Source organism: Ischnura elegans, chromosome X, assembly GCF_921293095.1.
Source record: "Ischnura elegans chromosome X, ioIscEleg1.1, whole genome shotgun sequence".
NCBI classification, from domain to species: domain Eukaryota; kingdom Metazoa; phylum Arthropoda; class Insecta; order Odonata; family Coenagrionidae; genus Ischnura; species Ischnura elegans.
In genome coordinates, this window is record NC_060259.1 from 3044020 (window position 1) to 3065129 (window position 21110).

Genomic DNA, 21110 nt, shown 5'->3' on the forward strand with positions numbered 1-21110 from the left:
TTAACTGTAAACAAATCCGTTGGCTTAGAGTCAAGCAATAATTCGGGCCAATTAGCAAACAGCGAAAAGTTCTGAGCAGGTTAAGACCGCTAACTAAAGATATCAATTAACTCAAATCACTTCATCACATATACGAAAGCAATATAAGAGTTCTCATAACTACTAGCACAAACAGTAGCGCAGTAAAACCACAGCACGACAGTCTTTGAAGGACCTTTTCCATATTCAGCCTCCAATATCTTATCATCACTTCCCCTCCGTAATTGATTCCAAGAGTTTTTGGCGCATTGCTTCCGATCTATCGAGGAATTTGGCTATCCTATCTGTTTTCGGGGTTCCATGTTTCTGTCAATATTGCAGTAGTCAGCTACACCTCTGCACTCCGCATTCAGACCAGCTCACTTTATTTCGAGTTTTGAAAAACCATAAGCTATGGAAAATAATTTTTACACGACAGTCGCTCATATTTATTGCACTATAATTGGGATGATACGGATTAAAATTATAATCAATTATTAAAGCTATTCAACTCGCAACTCACATTTCTAGCCGTTAGTCAAAATCCTTCACGACTTAAAGTGTCTTCACGAAATCCCAAGGGCAGAAAAAACTACATCCTTAGAAGAAAAATGTCAAATGTTCCTTTGGCTTAAAAATAATCCCAGATTTTTTTTAACAATTGATAAATAATCTTTAGTAAAAATTGTTGATTATTCCCAATATATTCTCTCTTCAAGCTGAATAAAAACCAAATAATTACCCTGCTATCAACACAACTGGCAATTATCAAGGAGAAGCATTCAAATCTTCCTGTAGCGTATCATATACATAACACTGTTCTGCAAAAAAATTGTTTAAAAAATGCCCTGCTACAATTTAGGGTGCTTCTGGCTAATTTTGGGTCGCTGAATCCGAAAATGACCTAGGTTTTTTTCTATCACCCTCCATTTTTACGCAACCCCTACATTGGGGAAAACAACCCCTCATCTAAACTTATCGCTTTTCAAGGGACTTTTACTAATGTTATCTGCTTCTGATTGAAAAAAAACTGAAGTTTTAAGGCTATTAGGGTCAAGACAGAGACAAACTTCACTGGGGTTGAAAAGATTTAGGGGGTGAAAATTGAAAAAAAAAACTTTAAAAACCATTAAAATAATCATATTTCTTCGTTTTTTTACGACATGATATAGTAGCTCATGGAGAAGTTTTTAAGGGATGAATACACTGTTCACCCCCCTATTTTGTAAGGGATTTATATAACATAAAATATAAGAGGGGAAAGGGGGTGTAGGAGTGGTATAGGAGGGGGTTTAGGAGGTGGTATAAAGAGCTGCCACAAAAATCTGGAATATGGGTTTCCTTTAAAACAGTGGCATATCCAACAGGAACCGAAGGTAAATTGTGGCCGTTGTTCAGCAAAACAATCATTAAACTTGTCTTCGATGAGTCGATGAATAGCCTCCATTGGTCTGGATCATTCTAAATAGCTAATTTCCTCATCAGTCCTTCAATATCAGTGCAGAAAATCAGATCATCATTTTCATCATCCGTTAAAAAAAATTGAGTGAGGGCTGACTGTCTGCCTCTGTAGTTAGAAACATTCATTCTATCGCCCAAAAGATTACACTGCTGCAAATGCGAGCCAAGAAGTTGTGCTTTTCCCTTTGGTAAGTCTAAATCTTGTATTAGATCACTTAGGTCCTCGTGTTATGGTATGAGGTGCCCTTTTTAACTAGTCTGGGGTTCTTCTACATCAGGGCTGTATCTCGATTGCAAGGACCTGCTTCCACTTCCGGTGTAGCTTCGTTCACTAAGACATCAGAATCATCGAGGGTGCTAGTAGCTAGAGCTTTAGGGATAGGAATAGCATCAGTATGCTTCACCGGGCAAATTGCTGATGGTAAATTCAGATAAATCATTTCAGGATTGTTTTTTTTTAACCCATATTGTCGGTTTCGCAAAAATAGCAATTCGTTAAATGGCAAGTTGGTTCAACTCAAACCATTGGCACTCCGAAATTTAGGGAACGATTTCCCCAGTTTAGCCATTCACAAAGACTTCTATGACAACCACTGCAACAGAAATTAGGGGCCCACAATTTGTCTTGGTAACCAATTTTACACGCGAAATAAAGTTCATAAGATTTTCGCACAATTGCAGTCATTGCTTTCCTTTGGTCTTTAATCACTAAATTTCCACAGGTGCTACAAAATGAATTGGGATTATTTTTACAGGATCGCTGAATGATCACGAGAAAACACTTTATCGCTCACTAAATAACACGCTAAATCGAACACACGCCATAATAATAAAGAAAGAACTTGGAAGATTATAACCCGACACGCAGGAAAGAGTGTGACGTACTGAATAGATCACTGGTTTATTTCATAGATGAACATCAGTAAGTGCGACTGCCAAGACACTTGAAGACACGTTAAAACGTGTCCAGGCGTGTCAAAATATGTGGTGAGTAACTTTTACAGTGTATTTCCCAATATTTCCCAATGAATTTACAATGTATTTCCCAACGTTTCCCATTGTATTTTATGGAAAGATCTCAGCTCTTACTTTAAAAGTGAGGAGGACAACGAAGTCAAATCTTGAGCCCCCAAACGCTGTTCCAATAATATTTTGACAAATCTGATTTGTGTTCAGATATTTTTGGCAGATCGTTATACCACTTCCTAGAGGGGAAGGGGGGTACACGAGTGATACCACTCATATACCCCCCTACCCCTCTTATATTTTATGTTATATTAATCCCTTACAAAATAGGTGGGTGAACAGTGTATTCATCCCTTAAAAACTTTTCCATTAGCTACCATATCATGCGTCGTAAAAAAACGAAGAAAAATTATTATTTTAATGTTTTTTAAAGTTTTTTTTTTTTTTCAATTTTCACCCCCTAAATCTTTTCAACCCCAGTGAAGTTTGTCTCTTTCTTGACCCTAATAGCCTTAAAACGTCAGTTTTTTTCAATCAGAAGCAGATAACATTAGTAAAAGTCCCTTGAAAAGCGATAAGTTTAGATGAGGGGTTGTTTTCCCCAATTTAGGGGTTGCGTAAAAATGGAGGGTGATAGAAAAAAAAACCGAGGTCATTTTCGGATTCAGCGACCCAAAATTAGCCAGAAACACCCTAAATTGTAGTAGGCCATTTTTTTTAACTATTTTTTTGCAGAACAGTGCAATTAAAGCACGATTCCCTTCCTCAGATGAAATCGTAACCATTGAAAATAGAACTCTAAGGATGCTGATGATGTTACACATAATTAACAGATCATTTGTCTCTCTTCTGAACAAAGTATACTGCTATTAATTACCTGGTGCATTTTTCCTGCAAGATCTTAATCGTATTTCATTGCTCACTCCCAAATATAACGATCCGGAAATTATATTCCAAATGGCAGTAATGACAAATAAAAGTCTGCCCAAATCACGTTCCGATGTTACCGTCTGTATTGCCGTTAGCTTCATTACGCACAGAGGAAACTTGCAATTATACGATTCATAATTATTCGTCGTTTATATGCTCATTGTTTCCAATTATCTGAATATCTCAATTCCATGAAATATTTGTGGATAATTACTAAGTTTATAGGACACAACAATGTATCAACTATTACTACAACTCATTTATTTTTTTCAACATCTATTTTCGAATTAAAGCAGAGCCCTTTTATCTAATAGAACTATCTCATTAGTGCAGACAACTCAAAATACCTTAAACTGTTTTTCGTCATTAATCATCAGCAACAAAAACTTAATCTCCTATCACTATAAAATCGCCATTAGAAATATATAGCTGAAAGCCATTCACCAACCTGATGACACTTATTCGTTCAAAATGTCGTTTGAGGCATTTTTTTCGCATGCAACTAAATTTTTACATTATTATTTAAAGCATTTTTATTGCCAATGTTACAGCGTGAAGAAGAAACACTACATATACTGCATCTCATCCGTAATTACTAAAATATGCGTTATAAATTAAAAAATCGCTTTATCAAACATTACTTCTGCAAACAAAGGATGCCAAATTAAAAGAAAGTGAATAAATATCCGGCATTAAGACGGGTTATTTTCATTTCTATTGAATCATTCTCAATGCCGGCTTCATAAAAGCATTCCTGCCTTCTCTGAAATATTAATGGCAAATTTTACAAATGCAACTTAAAATAAACACCACCCAACACCCATTGCTGATTTCGAATTAATATTCATTAGAATAAGGTATAAAATTTTAGATGAGTGATAGCTAGCAAAATTTTAATAGCATCTACAACCTTCAAATAAAGCTGCAACGATTTCAATGAAGGACTCCAAGAAAAAGAAGAGGATGAAACCGAGAGGAGGGAATAAGTTGAGGATTTGCCCACGTTGGGAGGCGCCCGCCTCGAGCGCTGGAGAGAGCGCGCCCTCCTCTCCTCAGTGCCCTGCAAACCATTCCGTCCGCCACGTTAACAAGAGTGAAGATCACGCAGGGGTACAGGCACGGCCAAGGTTGACCCGTCACAGGTGCGGCTATCCCCCAAGAGCTGTGGCGGCCCGCGGCCACCAAGCCCTAACCGCGCGACGCTCAAGGCCTCGATTATAACGAAACTAATTGCTCGGGAACACGTGGTACATTTCCCATTAAAATTTCACCGATTGAAGGAGGCATCAGTTAACGAAGTGCTTTCACGCAGCCTAGATGGTGTCGTGTAGGCAAGGCGGAACTCGACGCCAACCATGACGACGGTTGCCATGACGACGACAGCGTTGGATGCAAACAAGAGAAGACGAACGCCCGTCCACTTGGTATAAACACATTGTATTTTAAATGCAGCGCACATTGTTGAAAAATTCGAGGAGAGGAAAGACCTCTATAGACCCCATAAAAGACCTATTTTGCTCTAGAGCCCTTCATTATGGATATTGCGCTTCCTAGCTACCGGCAAAATAAGTATTTATCTCAATATTTTAAACGTCTTATACCGAATCACACTCGATGCTAGGCGGATTATTTCTTCAACATTTTATTCCGCGCTCGATGGGAAGCACAACCTCGTTCATCCTTTATAGAAGAAATTAAAATAAAATCTGTAAAGCCGAGAAGCGCGAGTCGACGGCTTTGGCTCCCGCAGCATTGGTGGAAAATAAGCACTTGGATAGCAGCGTGCGTTCACAAGGCGGAGAAATTTTTGTTGAGGCACTGCCTGGCGCCGGAACGACCTTCTTGAGTCAAGTTGGATCGAAATATGGAAGAATTATTTTAAACACGTCAGTGAAAATCTTGATTTGTAAATACTAAAATCCAATCAAATACACGCCACCCAGTTTAAGCGATATTTGGAGCCCCTAAATGCGTGAAAATCGAGTAGTAAATTTTTTCTTTCCCAAAACTTAAGTACAAGTACAGCGCAAAATATACATATACATATATATGTATAATATATATGTTTTGTAGAAATGGGATGCAACGTAGCACATAATATGAAGGTTCAAATCACAGTCACTAAACATAGACACAAAAAAAGGAAAAACTCACACGAAAAATATAACTGGAAGATTTTCGTAGCTGTAGCCACTTCATCAGCCAAGGAGAAACTGAGTAGGGAAGGAGTGTGTTGGAAAAGGGAAAAAGGGGGGGGGGAGAGGGGAGGGGTGTATTGGGGCGGGGCTAACTCAACAAGATACATTCAAACCCGGGTGCTTGTTGGCTTGCAAATGCCAGATGCACGCCAATTCGAGGGTGTGGAGATTGAGGGGCGAGTCAGTGGGTAACAGGGAAGCAATGATTGAAACTTTGAAACATTGATTAAAGATGGAATCATGCGATAAACAATGTGTGGGGACCGGGAGAGTTGCGTGTGGGGATGACGGACAACAGGATGCCCGGTGATTATTTATTCTAAGGTTGAGGGGGGTGGTGCATTGGCCTATATAAAAAGCGGGGCAGACGTTGCATTGAAGGAGGTATATGATGTTGGTAGAGGTACAAGTGGTGGAAGGAGATATCGGGAGGAATTTAAGTTTGGAGAGGAAAGAGGCTGGGGGTGGAGAGAAAATTTTACAGGTTTTACGTCTAGGACGGTTGCACGGCGAGGGTGGGGTAGTGGGGACTGAATTCAATTTTTGAAGGGGGCGGGTGGCTTTGAAGATGGTGCTGAGGTTAGGTGGTCTCTTATACGTGATCCGTGGAAGAGAGGGGAAAATTTGTGAGGTGGATTTGTGGTTGGAGAGAATGGGGTACAAGTCCTTCAGGATGTCCTGTAAGGCATGAGCACCGGGGAAGTAAGTGGTGAAAAGAGATGGAGAGCAGTTCTTTTCGGCACGGGGTTTATTGGACCTGTAAGGTTTTTTTTTTAATTTTGTTGATTAACAGTTTATCGGGGTACCCGCGGCGGAGAAGAGAAGTGTGTAGATTGGAAAGGAACTTCTCAAGGTCTTCGGGGTTGTTGCAGATTTTGTGACCACGGACGGAGAGAGAAAAAGGGATTGAACGTTTGGTATGTGGTGGGTGGCAACTGTCATAGTGGAGGTATTGCTGTCTGTTGGTGGCTTTGATGTGGACCGATGTCTTGAATTTGTTATTTTCGGAAAGAAGAATGACCACATTTAGGAAAGTGATGTTGGTGTTAGAGATGGAAGAAGTGAAAGAAACTGAGGCGGAAGAGTAAAGTGAAGAGACAAAGGTGTTAAGGGAATTGATGTCATGCGACGAGAGAATAAAAATGTCGTCAATGTATCTGAGCCAAAGGAGAGCTTTTAGAGGGTAATTTGTTAGGAAATTTTCTTCGAACAGGCCGAGGAAGAGATTTGCATAGGAAGGGGTAAACCTTCTTCCCATAGCACAGCCGGAGATTTGCAGATAGTGGTTGTTATTAAAAGAGAAGGCATTGTGGGTGAGAATAAAGTGGGAAAGATCAAGAAGGAAGTCAGTGCTGGGGTTTCGGGGTGCGGGTCGTAGTGAAAGGTAGTGACGGAGAGCAGCGAGTCCCTCAGAGTGAGGAATTGAGGTGTACAGTGAGGTTACATCAATAGTGGACATGATAATGGGCTGATTGGGGGAAGAGAAATAGAATTGAGCTTAGACAGGAAGTCATGTGAATCTTTGATGTATGATGGAAGGGACTGAACGAAGGGTTGGAGACAGAAATCAACGAAAGCAGAGATGCGCTCAGTAGGAGAGTTTCGAGAGGAAACTATGGGGCGGCCTGGATAATTACCTTTATGAATTTTAGGAAGGATATAGAAGTTTCAATCATTGCCTCCCTGTTACCCACTGACTCGCCCCTCAATCTCCACACCCTCGAATTGGCGTGCATCTGGCATTTGCAAGCCAACAAGCACCCGGGTTTCAGTCCCTCCTACGCAAACCTCTACCTAGGCCACTTTGAACAAATTTTCCTTTCCCAATATCCATTGAAACCCCTCTTTTGGCTCAGATTTATTGATGACATATTCCTCCTATGGCCACATGGTAATGATTCCCTCGAAAATTTTATTGCTACTCTCAATTCCTCATCCTCTCTTTCTTTCACCTCAACCATTTCTAATTCCCAGATTACCTTCCTTGATGTCAATATCTCTCTTGTCAACAACAAATTTCTCACCTCTGTCCATGTAAAACCCACGAATAAGCTGCAGTACTTTCATTTCAGCAGTTGTCATCCTTCCCACACTAAACGCTCCCTTCCCTATTCCCTTTCCATTCGAGGCCACCGTATCTGTAATAATCCTGATGCCTTAAATAATTTTCTTCACAACCTTCACCGTTCCCTCCTCCAGAGAGGCTACCCAGAGTCCCTCCTACGTAAAAAAAATTCTCAAACACAAATGCCCCCCAGAACCGTGCAATAGAAACAAACCACGAGACCTTTCCCTCTGCACCACTTACTTTCCTGGAATACAATCCCTGCAATCTATCCTTAAAGACCTCTTCCCTATTCTAAAAAACAATAAGGCGACAGCCAATCTTTTTGCCAAACCCCCTATTGTCACATTCAGACGACCTGCAACCCTTTTAAATTTATTCCGCTCAACTAACCCCTTACAGAAGTCACCCACTACTCCCATCAGCACACCTTCGCCCTGCGGTCGCCCTAGATGTAAGACCTGCCCAATTTTTACCCCTCCTTCTATCCCCAGTCATCTCGTCTCCTACCTACCACCACCTCCTGCGGCCTCCTGTACTTCAAAAAATGTAGTTTACCTTATTCAATGCAAGCACTGTCCCTCCTTTTATATAGGCAAATCCTCAACTCCCCTTAACCATAGAATCAATAACCACAGAGCATCTTGCACTTCCTCTGACTTTGCGTCCTTCCCGGTGGCGAAACATGCGGCCACTCATCAGCGTCGATTCAATGATTGCTACAATGTTTCAGTTTTAGCCTCCCTTCCCCCACAGACCACCCACTCAAACTTAATTCTATTGAATTAAGTTACATTTAGCTATTCAAAGCATTTCTTCCTCCCAGCTTCAACATCCACCGCTAATCCCTTAATTGCCTCAACCCACTTCTTTCCCCCCCTCTTTGGACCCTACCTCCCCTCTATTTCCCCTTCCCTCCGCTATCCTTTACCCTCTACCTACAGTCTTTTACCTAACTCCGAGGAAGGTGGTAATGCCGCCGAAAATTTAGTTATTTAGTGAGTGTGAGTTTCTATTCTTTATTGTGTGTTTAATACTGCCCATCCTAGGGTTATATATATATATATATATATATATATATATATATATATATATATATATATATATATATATATAAATAATTTAAGTTAATGTCAATACACACAGAGACACAAAAAAGAAACACTCACATTGATATATATATATATATTATATATATATAATCATAATAACACATAATAGAAATTGAAAGAAAGAGATAGAAACATAAATGCAAGACGATGATATATATATATACGAATGTTTAAAAACACAGTCACTAAAAATAGACACAAAATAAAAAAAGGAAACACTCACACGAAAAATAAAACTGAGAGACTTTCGCAGTTGTAGCCGCTTCATCAGTCAAGGACCTTGACTGATGAAGCGGCTACAACCGCGAAAGTCTCTCAGTTTTATTTTTCGTGTGAGTGTTTCCTTTTTTTATTTTGTGTCTATTTTTAGTGACTGTGTTTTTAAACATTCGTATTATGTGCTACGTTGCATCGCATTTCTGCAAAACATTGAATATATATATATATATATATATATATATATATATATATATATATATATATATATATATATATATATATATATATTGTAACGGCAGCACCTGATATGTTTCTATTCACCCTTATATTGAGAAGCACTCTTCCTTTTTTCTTCCCTTCCCTTTTGTTTTGTTTCATTTGTTTTATTTTGTGAAGGTTTATCTTATTTTATGCTTGTGTGCGCGTGCGTGTGCCATATTTAAATCTCGCGCACAGCGAAAAGTGCTCCGCCTTTAGAGAATAAAGTGTACTACTGGCCACCGCCCTCCCCTCCCTTCCCCTCTTACGAGGTTTACGTGGAAGAAAGTGGGTCAAGGAAGTGAAAAGAACACGGCAGATGATCGGGGAAGGCGGTTCAACTTCTGCCTGCTCAACAGCTGAGCGATTGAGCCACTATTGCGTCAGGAGCTACGGCGCGTGGAAACTTCCTAGCCAACAGCCCGATGTAGACGCATCCCGTGGCCTGCAACCCCATCAGCCTCTGCCAACCACCGTGGGAAATCATCCCGGGGATAGACACGGCTCCACACCCAACGGGAAAACATCGCGAATTGACGAGACGCCGGACGACATCGTCACTTCTCTCGCACAGCGAGTTTCCCAGATTAAGGTGCAGTAAAGCCGTGCCCTCCACCACTTTCCCCGTGTGAAACTGAACCAACCACGTTTTTTACCCCATTCATCCCCTATTTTCCTCCTCAAGATTGCGCTGGAACAGTCAGTGAACCATAAAGTCATATTGTGTCGCAGTGGACTCTTAAACCCTGCAGTTTGTTGAACGCAGTTCAACTCTGATTTATTTTAATTTTTGTCAAGTTGCTTTTTGATTCCTTGTAAGTGCTATTTCCATGTCAATTAGTTTTAAGTCGCCCCATTCCATCCCCACTAACGTCCCTTTTTCCCGAGTGATGTATCTCATATTTTGTGTGCTTCATGTTATTTTCTCATGCTTTTGAGAATAAATGTTTATTTGTTTAATGCAACCCACGAGTACGTGTGTTTTCCTCCGAATCCAGCCCCAAATCCCCAATTGTTCCGTCGTTTCGTGCCCTGACCTACTCGTTCCTACGTCGTCCGCGACCCGAGATATTTCTTGCTCTAAATTAGTGGAACGCGATCCCGTCCGCCACATGTTTTGGCGCCCAACGTGGGGCCCGATCACATATTTTTGCTCGATCACATATTTTTGCAAGATCGCGTATTTTTGCTCGATCGCGTATTTTTGCCCGATCGCATATTTTTGCTCGATCGCATATTTTTGCAGGATTACGTATTTTCGCTTGATCACGCATTTGACGCCGTCACTTTTGTTTGCTGGAGCGTGGCCTCCGCGTACTTGTTTGAAAGAAGTAGTAACTTTGCTCCGCGCCACGTGTTCACTGGTCAGTTTGACGTTATATTCATTGTGTTATGTAAGGGGGCGTTTTTGCGCTCTTGTCAAATGTATCTTTTTTTCCCAATAGCATTTATTTGTTAACTTCATGTGTGAGACGGACAAGTAAGAAAAATAGGAGCGACGAGAATAATTGATTTTATTTTAAGATGAGTGATCCAAAGACAGCTTTCACGAAATACCGTGAAGCGACGACCGAAGTGCAGTCGGACGACGACTCGGAAAACAGTGAGCAGACCCCGTTCAAATCTTTGGCGAGCCATTTCGAAATGTTATCCGTACAGGGGGAGATAGGCTCCGTGGCGGATACGACTGAAGTAAAAGACGAGGCACCCACCGTCACCTCGCTTGCGATAGAATCATCTCCACCCGCCACTTCCCCGGATATACTCGACATTTTGAATGCCATCCGGAAAATGTCTGATAAAATGGACCACGTTCAATCTAAAATGTCTGACGATTTGAACCACGTTCAATCTCAAATGACTGCGTTCCAACGCGAGACCACAAATAATTTCTCTAGCCTCATGGCGTCCCAACAAGAGAGCATTAGTTGTATTATTGCCAAATTGGAAGCCGTTAGCTCCGACATAGCAAATGTCCGTGCTGAGATACACCACGAAACTAAAAAAGTTCAGGATAACTTTGAGTTACAACTTGAAACAATGTCCCGAGCGAAAACCGCTGAGGTAAATGTATGCCGTAAGGAAATTTCCGATGTTCGCGAGGAAGTAACAGCTAACGTGGAACACGAGATCGCGGAATTAAAAGGGGTGATACCACGTGTTGAAGGTGAAGTGGCCAGGTTGAATGGGCGCATCGCCGAACTAGGTTCCGAGCGACCCGTCTCTCTTAAAGAAGCCGTTTCACCCGACGCGATATTCATGAGTCATTCAATATCATGTCCCCCGAACGAGGGATCCAGAACCGTGTATTTTTTAACCCTCCTTCCTCACATTCCCCTCACTCGCCAGCGCGTGAATCAGCTGACTCACGACCGCGTGGGCAAACAATCAGACAGAATATATATATATATATATATATATATATATATATATATATATATATATATATATACTACTTCATTCATTCACACGACGCCTTAAGCGCAAACATACAAATAAATTCACAGGTAAGGAAAGAAAGGGAAAGGAACATGGAATAGAAAAAGGACGAGGACAACAGTGCTGTGGTAGATGGGAAAAGCCATAATTCTTTATTACTTTAATACTTTTAATACTTTAATACTTTTGATTATATTAAAATTATACTAGATCGGCCATATTGGCTTATTTCACTTGGGCTCTGCGTGCCCCGAAACGCATGTTCCTGTCTCTTTCCTGCTATCGTGTGAGTGTGTACCTTTCCTTTCATCCTTGTGTCCTCGTCCATTCCTTCTGTTGGTGAGTGGTGAGCTGCCCCAGTGCCATCTATTGGTTACTCTTGTGGGCCAAAGCACAGGGAGTTTACTGTGTATAAACCCCCGCCGAATTCATAGTAAATTGTATTCGATTGTTGACAATATTGAGTGTAGGTAATATAAGATTATTTAGTACAAAAAAGCTTTATAACATCAAGAAACGAAAGAGCACAAAATAAAATCTCAAAAACCTATGCTTCGTTGAAATTCAACGAAAAAACTTGGTTTTATCCAGAAACACCTCTGGCAGTAGCCTTAGCCATGGAAAATTGAGCGATAAATGAACACCAGGAAACTTGAGGTATAACGCCATGTATTGAGTAATTTTACATTACACCTATCGGCTTCGATCAATTTATGCTTATTTACATGAAAACGTAACCCTAAATTCCCTTACACCAAGTATTCTCTAAGTAACTGTCTACTAATCTTCCAACGTGCATCTCAGGCATTTCAAAAGAAAGTCGGAAATAAAGTCAATGCTTCTTACTGCAAATACTTATTTTGAAAATGTACCAAATGCCTATGCTTGGTCAAGACTCTCTCGACATTGCTGAACTGAAAAAGTATATAATGAGCATGAGCTCCATCACGAGTGACACCAGTTCAACTTAATATTGGAGTTTTTTTAATGCAGAATACGGTTGATAATGGTATCTCTAGCCATAGTCTTCTTCAAATACAACCCGCGAAAAAGCTAGTTTTCCAGTAATAGCATCGAAATTGAACATGGTGTAACTTGAATGCACCCACCCCATCACTGCTTTCCAAGAATTCTCCCCACGTTGGATTCACATCACGTAACACACAACCTCACCCACGCTACCATTCCCAAAACATTCACTATGAAACCCTCTGCATCAGCTTCCAGCCAAATTCCAAACACAATATTCTTAAAGAAATTGATGGTTTTGAGGCACTACTTTATGGAATTTATTCATAATGAATAAAAATTAAACTGTTTTTCCACATAACACATTTATTGGATCGCTACCATGGTTTCAACGCTCTGCGTCATCCTCAAGAATGAGGATGACGCACAGCGTTGAAACCATGGTAGTGATCTAATAAATATTTTATGTGGAAAAACATAGTTTGATTTTCATTCAACAAAAAATTCTTCCCTTTTTCAAGAACTATGATTTGTCACACGCGAGGATATTCAGGCGTTGCAATCATGTAACATTAAAAATAATATACTTTTAATTCAGAAGCAACTTTCTCCATATTGATCCCTTGATCAATTACTTCATGGCCTCTGTTTTAGCTGTCAATTTCATGAAGTTTTCACTGAAAATCGTATGTATAACGTAAAAACATTGATCCTTAGGTATCTATACGAGTTGGAAAACAATTAATAAAATATTTCGGCCGCCAAGAGTTTGAATCTTATAAGCGCGGCGTATAGATTTCACTTACACGTACTTAAGCGCAAAATGGCATCCCAACAAAATTTTCGCCACCGCTCGGTGAGAATTTTTTTTCCTTTCTGACGTTGTGCCGCTCTTAGGAAGGCAACGAGGCAAATTCGAACATGGTATTTTTTCAGCAACCAAGGTTGAGAGGGGGAAAAAGGCCCACCCACCTATCCCACGCGCAATTCGCGCTGGTCACCAAGATGGTGGTGGTGCAGTGGCCAGCCAATCAAAGCAGGACAATTATAACTTACAAAATTCCAAGCTAATCTTACGTGACTACCGCGACAGATAAGAATTACTGCAATACTTTTAAATAATACTATACTTATAAGTATATTTACGAGGACAAGCAACAGGATAGTGAGCGGACATTGTATTTGAAATTGAAATGTATTCCATACAAGCCAAGACGCTGCCTCGACCTCATGCGTACATGTTGACTTCACCTGCCATTCTATTCGTAATTCGTGTTTTTTTAATATTATTTGATTCAGGAAATTATTTGAGTCAGATGAGTGCTAGAAATTTCGATTCTGTTTTATCGTCTGAAATTCCACGTTTTGATGCGACCGTAAACATTAAACTAAGCTACTGCACTTACATTACGAAAAACTCATTTTAGGCGTTTTCAAAATGGGCGTTGAACTGGCAAAATTTTACATGAAATGAATTTGAAAGAAAAGATTTTGAAATTCCCGGTTGGAGCAAAATTGATGAAGCCTATGACAAATTGACGTTCCATTTCTTCCATTCCTCTCATCATCCTTCCACGCTTCTCAATGACTCTCTCAATCGGCCAGGGATGCGCTCAAAGGCCATCGCTCTCTCAGCACAGAGGGTCGAGTGCAGAGAGCGATCAGCAGTCCCTTCTTTGAAAAGATGAACGATGTGAATACCTCGAAAGACATCACCGTATCATCATAAGCTTATTTCGTAAATCACAAACTATGCTATTTACTCATTAGTCAAGCAAGTAATTGCGTCAAAGCACGCTATTGTTTTTTTTTCTAAAATTAAAGAATAAAATTATTTAAAACAGATAAACTTCGTTATTTGTATTTTTTGAAGTAGCTACCGTTCATCATCGTCAGACGAAAGATAAAATAAATAATTTGTTAGTAATAAATAACCGTCTCTCAGTTGAGTATTTATATTTTAAAAGTTGCGGATGCAATTTCGTCGTTCTTAGTGTCGTAATTCAAATGCCCACACAGTGGTCCCAAATCGAAAAAAGCTGGCCAAAATTAATAACGCTGTTATTAAAAAGTATATACTTGATGAAAAGATAAATTTCCATAATTTTTGAGCCACTATTTCTTAATTTTTACCTCTTTTTATGCAATAATTTAATTGCTATATCACATTTTTTCAACAATCAATTGAAAAAACCTAATGGTATTTAAGATTACTTCCGCGACAGTAAATACAAATTATGCATTAAGTTCTTTCCGTTAAGTCTAAAATGTGAGAAGCAGTCATCTCTTGAAACTCTCTTTCCTACGCTTGTTTTCATCCTCTGCTCTCAACGTATTTTCGCAACAATCTCATTCTTGCTGCATTCATTGCATGTCAAACTTCCAAAACTGATTTCAAAATCACAATCCCAAATGCCGTTTCCCAAATCATAATTGAGAAAAATGCTATTCACCAATGTTTTCCTGTTTTGGGTAATATTTTATTATCCAGCTTGTTATCTAGAAAATGATATTTTTCCATAATATTACCAGTATCCATCTTAATTTAGTCACGAATCACGATTCATACGGTTCTTCAGCCGTTAATTGAGCACGCTTGCCTTTGAAAACCGGCATCAGCACGCTGAACTCTAAATCATATTCTAAATTACACAAAATCCGGAAATCCTCCATCCAGAATAAAATGACACCCTTTTTTATGAAATTTTTCACAGGATAAGCCGATTGCAAGATTGATTTTAGAGTATCGGCATCAATTTGATTGGCTACAAAAGTTCCGGGCGTATCAACCACAACCCATCAGTGGTAAAAATAGTAACTGGTTTACAAAGGGGTACTAGTAATGTTCAAATTATCGGTTTGCTGCTTGAAAAGAAAAACTATCAGCCCTTGAGTCACTGATATAACATCCTAATTTCTCGTCCACGTTAACATACTCTCGCGGCTGAGCTTTAAGCCACCGAGTGCGTCCACTGGGTTGCGGATGGTGGGTCAACCTCTAGATATAGAGGTTAGCTGCGAGATAAGCGAGTTCTCCCGTCGAATAAGCAGTCGTGGACAAAAAGCGGCGGTGATCCGAGGTGGTATGGGTCTATCCCTGGGTGAGACGGGCCATATAAATGATGCATTAAACCTGTGAAGATACCGTGACTTGGAGATGAGAGGCCACCAACAATTAAGCCTCACATCACCCGAAGGAGAGGGCAGCAGCTCTTCTTCATATGAGTGAAGGTGGAGACCACGGTGGTCAGTACAGCGACACTCATTGCTCTTCAGGCGTGGTAAAATTTACTTTAACGGCTGTGGTACGGCGATATGGAAGGCAAGGGGAAACCACCACATTATTATCCCGAGGAGTCACAGCTACTCCAACTTTAAACTATCTGACATGATGGAATTCTCTCAGGTAAAAAATTCCGGAGGTAAACTAGTCCCTCATTCGGATCTCCGGGCGGGGACTACCCGAGAGGGTATATCGGTCAATTGTGATGAAGTTATGAGGATAGGTACATGGAACGTGAGATCACTCAGGACTTGCGGTAAGTTAGAAAACCTTAAAGTGGAAATGGAAAGATTGAATATCGACGTGCTAGGAATCAGCGAAATGAAATGGCCTGAGGAGGGAGACTTATGGAGTGGAAGCTATAGGATTATACACACAGGAACCCTGAACGGTAATGCTGGGGTTGGGATAATGCTCAGAAAGAGCGCCGGAATGCGTGTGAAAAGCTTACTACAGTACAATGAAAGGACAGTTATGGTAAAGATAGAGTCTAAGCCGGTAGATACCGTAGTGGTACAGGTCTACATGCCTACGACAGACTACGTGGATGAAGAAGTGGAAGACCTCTACGATGATATTAAGGAAGTAATCAAACAGGTAAGGGGTGAAGAAAACCTTATTGTTTTAGGTGATTGGAGCGCTATCGTCGGCGAAGGTCAGGATGGAAGAATAACCGGAAAATATGGATTAGGAAATAGAAATGAATGAGGAGAAAGGCTGTTAGAGTTCTGCACAGAACACAAATTAGTGGTTGCCAACACTATTTAAGAATCACATGCGAAGAAGATACACATGGAAAATGCCAGGAGACAAAAGAAGATTTCAACTAGACTATATTTTAGTGAAGCAGAGGTTTAGAAACCAGATAAAGGACTGTAAAAGCTACCCGGGGGCAGATATCGACAGTGATCATAAACTAGTGATGATGAAATGCCATCTGAAATTCAAGAAATTGAAGAAATCAGCAAAGAACACCTGGCAATTAGAGAAACTTAAGGAGCCAACAAATCAACAGGCCTATCAAGAAGTAGTGGAGCGCAAGATAGGACTCGATCAGTCTTAAAAGTCAGTTGAGAATAACTGGACTACCATAAAAAGTTGATTTCAGGAGGCCGCTAGAGAAGTTCTAGGGATAAGAAAATGTGTTAAGAAAAAGCCATGGATCACGGATGAAGTCCTAGACCTCATTGAAGAACGGAGAAAGTATAAGAATACGAATACTGAGGAAGGACAGGCTTGTTACAAGAGAATAAAGAACGACATTTGCCGCAAAGCGAGGAAAGCCAGAGAAGCGTGGATGAGGAACATATGTGAGGACGTTCAAAATAACCTCGTACAAGGGAAAGTAGAAGCGGCCTATAGAATAGTGAGGAACTATTCCAAGGAACGAAACACAAAATGTAATACCATAAGGGACAAGAATGGAAACATTCTAATTGAAAACGAAGACAAAGCCGAGGGATGAAAGGAATATCTGGAGGAATTATACAACGGAAGCAAGCTTAGCTCAAAAGTTATCGAAGAGGAAAGTGAAGTTGAAAAGGATGACATTGGAGCAAGCATCTTAAGATCGGAATTTGACGCTGCAGTAAGAGACCTGCGAAAGAATAAGGCCCCAGGAATAGATGACATTCCAGCAGAGGTAATAAAAAATGCAGGAGAAAAGGTCTTAACTCAAGTGTATAAAACTATCTGCGATATGTACTCAACAGGAGATTTACCTAGTGACTTCGAGGAGAACATCATCATTCCCATACCCAAAAAGAAGAGAGCTGAGAAGTGCGAAGAATTTCGGACCATAAGCCTGACGACACATGTGTCGAAGATTCTGACAAGAATCATTTACAGGAGAATAGAACGAAGAGCAGAAGAATTCCTGGGTGAGGACCAATTCGGATTTAGGAAAAGCAGGGGCACAAGGGAAGCAATTTTGGCACTTGATGATGGCTCTGGATGCTCATAGAGAAGAGATTGGAGAAAAACAAACCGACTTTCATAGCATTTGTCGATTTAGAGAAGGCATATGATAACGTGGAATGGAATTCAATGCTTAGAATTCTGAAAGAAATCGGCGTACTCTAAAATGATCGTAAAATTATTCATAGATTGTATAAAAACCAAGTAGCTGTGATCAAATGCGGACCAAACGGTGCAGAAGCAAGAATAAGAAAAGGGGTGAGACAAGGTTGTGCGCTTCCCCCCTTAATTTTTAATGTTTACATAGAGAAAGCCATCAATGAAATCAAGGAGAAAGCTTCGAGTGTCAATATCCACGGAGAAAAAATTAGCATGCTGCGATTTGCTGACGACATAGCAGTCATAGCCGAGACAGAGAAGGATTTAAAGAGGACGTTGACAAAGATGGAAACGACAATGGCCTGATATCAGCTGAAAATCAACAAAAATAAGACTTAAGATATTAGTTTGCATCAAAAGAGAGGAGGCTAAAACAAACATCAAACTAGGAAAGCATAAGCTTGAAGAGGTGAACGAATTTTCTTACCTGGGAAGCCGAATTACCAGCGACGGACGGAGCAAGAAAGAAATTCACAGTAGAATAGCGCAGGCGAAGAGGGCTTTCTACAGAAAGAAGAATCTTCTTACAGCTGAAAATACCAGCATAGAAGTAAGGAAAGGATTCATCAGATGCTACATATTGTGACGAACGGGTTTTGCGTCCGTTATAAAATAGAGCAAGAAACACCTCAGAGCGGGGGCGACGTGAAAAAAACGAGTAATTTTGGGAATGCGAAACGTACGGGATAATTGGAAGGGGAGGTTGAGGGTAAAAGACCACACGTATTCCTGGGTTGCGAACACAAGAAATGCATTTATTCACAAATATCGCAATAATTAAATTTAACATACAAAAATATGGGGAGTAGCACTTTAAAAAATGTTAGTACGGCCGGATTGTCAAGGATCAAATACAAAATACAACAAAACCAAAAATCAACTTGATAACATAAAAGTAAACTTGAAATGAACTGCATTTAAAGCTTTTCGCAGGGTTTAAAAGTCCACTGCTGCACATTTGAGATTCAGGATTCAGTAATTGTTCCAGCGCTTTCTTGTAATGGGGGGTAAGGGGGAAAAACGTTCTCGATGCTGCTTCGACCGGGGATAGTGGTGAGGGCACGGTTTATTACTGCACCTTATTCGGGAACACGTGGTAATGACGAGGCCGAGTAGGCTTCTCATGCGCTCGTGATGGTCCCTCGTTGCATTTTCCAAGCCGTTGACGACTGGGGAGTTGCCAAGGTGCTTTCTCTCTCTCCGGTGTCCTGTGGCTCAAAATGCTCGAGCGACTCGAGTCAAGGCGAGTCGTAGTCGTGTCGAGATTCTGCCAGTGCTTTCTCTCTGCATGCCTGGTGGCTTAAAGAAAGACTGTCTCCTCCAATGTTGGTGGCTCGATCAATCTCGACCGACCTCTCCACCGACTCTCTCTGCATGTCTGTGCATGTCTCTCGTTGAGTCGCCCTCTCATTCGGCGCCTCGTGAGAGGGGAAGGGAGGGGAGGGAAGTGGTCTCACTAGCGCGCTCTGTCGGGTCGTGATTCACTTTCTTCGCGCGGTATTCAAAAAATGCCATTCACACGCATACATGAAATCAATTACATTTATCCCAAATACACACAAATAGTAACAAAAAATAAAAGGAAAGGGTAGGAATTGTGACAAGTGCTACTCATAAAATGACAAATTAGCGCTGCCGTTACAATATGGAGTATGTTTCTCTATGGAAGCGAGGCTTGGACGTTGGCAGCAGCAGAGTAGTCAAGAGTGGAAGCATTCGAAATGTGGTGCTACCGAAGAATGATGAAGATAAAATGGATTGACCGTGTGAGTAACGAGGAAGTGCTAAGAAGAGTGGGAGAAAAGAGAAACCTCCTAAAAACCTTATGCAGAAGAAGGGACAACTTAGTTGGACACATTTTAAGGCACGATGGTCTGATGGAGACAATCGTTGAAGGACTAGTGGAAGGGAAAAAGGGCAAGGGATGGTCCCGAATGAGTTATATAGGACATGTTATAAAGGATGTAAAAGAGAAGAAATATGTAGCTATGAAAAGATTAGCGGATAGGAGAGAGAAATGGAGAGCTGCGTCAAACCAATCTTAGGATTGTTGACTAATGATGATGATGATGATGTCAACATACGACGAAATTCTCATGACAAACCGGTAAAAGTTCGCAGTTCTCTGGGAAATGGGTTGTTAAGTTGCGCCGTCAAACCGTGTCCAGCTTAATCTGCGATTCTGTCCATAAATAGACGAATTTTAAAGACACGCAAGGAATTAACTAATGATTTAGTTATTCCTTGCAGTTTTTGATTGGGGAGGCCGCTACGGAGGCGACGCGACAGAGCGTCATTGGAATACAACTGAGCCGAGAATGTTGCCAAGAATTAACAAAAAATAAACCTCATAATAATATTGTAAATTTTTGTTTCCATTGAATTGCTACAGACGGTGTGGCATTAGTTTTAAAATGCTGAACTTCGAAAAAAATTCAAAGAGGGCAATTTTTGCGAACTTTGTTCAACTTTGATACCAAATAATTTGTAATGTATTGACAACATCTGTGCAAAGTTTCAATTTCCGCACTCAAAAAAATCGATTTTCAAGTTTTGTTCAGCTTTTTTTTCGATTTCAGCCCACTGTGCGGCGCCTCCGTTTTATTTGCCTAAATTTTACAAAGCTGATGATATCTCTTTTTCGGATCAGATAGGCCATTGCAGCTTAAATCATTTATAACAATGGTGTGCATTTAGCTAGTTGTGTACAAATCAATGACACATAATTTCTGCTATAGATTTCTCCCTCATCTTCTCCAATTATTATCGTACCATTTCATACCAGTGGTATACGGTACTTCAATTTAAATTAATAATTTTCAAAATCCTTTTACAAGATATTTCAATTGCAGATAACCCTGTCTCAATGGAGTCGACCACTATTCCCCTCTGTATTCCCTTCTCGCCGGAAACCAAACGAATCTTGATGGAAGAACTGCTATCCCTCTGAATTCAAATAAAAAGGATCTCCGGCAATGAGTTCGCCATTCCTCTTAGGAAAGCTAATGCCTTCTAGCTCAACTGTATTCAAATGCGTTACCAATTTAATCTGCTAGCGACAGTCTTTTTCTCTCAGATGAACGATTTGTGTGGATTAGCGTAGGCTATTAGGAGAG

The 21110-nt window shown here is 40.5% G+C and overlaps 1 protein-coding gene across 1 annotated transcript in view; it reads left to right on the plus strand.

Annotated features, from left to right (window-relative positions):
• Nucleotides 1–16443: 16443 nt before the first annotated feature.
• The window catches only part of LOC124170567 (dentin sialophosphoprotein-like), a 31715-nt gene continuing 27048 nt past the window's right edge, over nt 16444–21110 (plus strand). The window contains exon 1 of the mRNA XM_046549366.1: nt 16444–16515. Within this exon, the coding sequence (XP_046405322.1) occupies nt 16444–16515 (72 nt within the window). The remainder of the gene's footprint in view (nt 16516–21110) is intronic.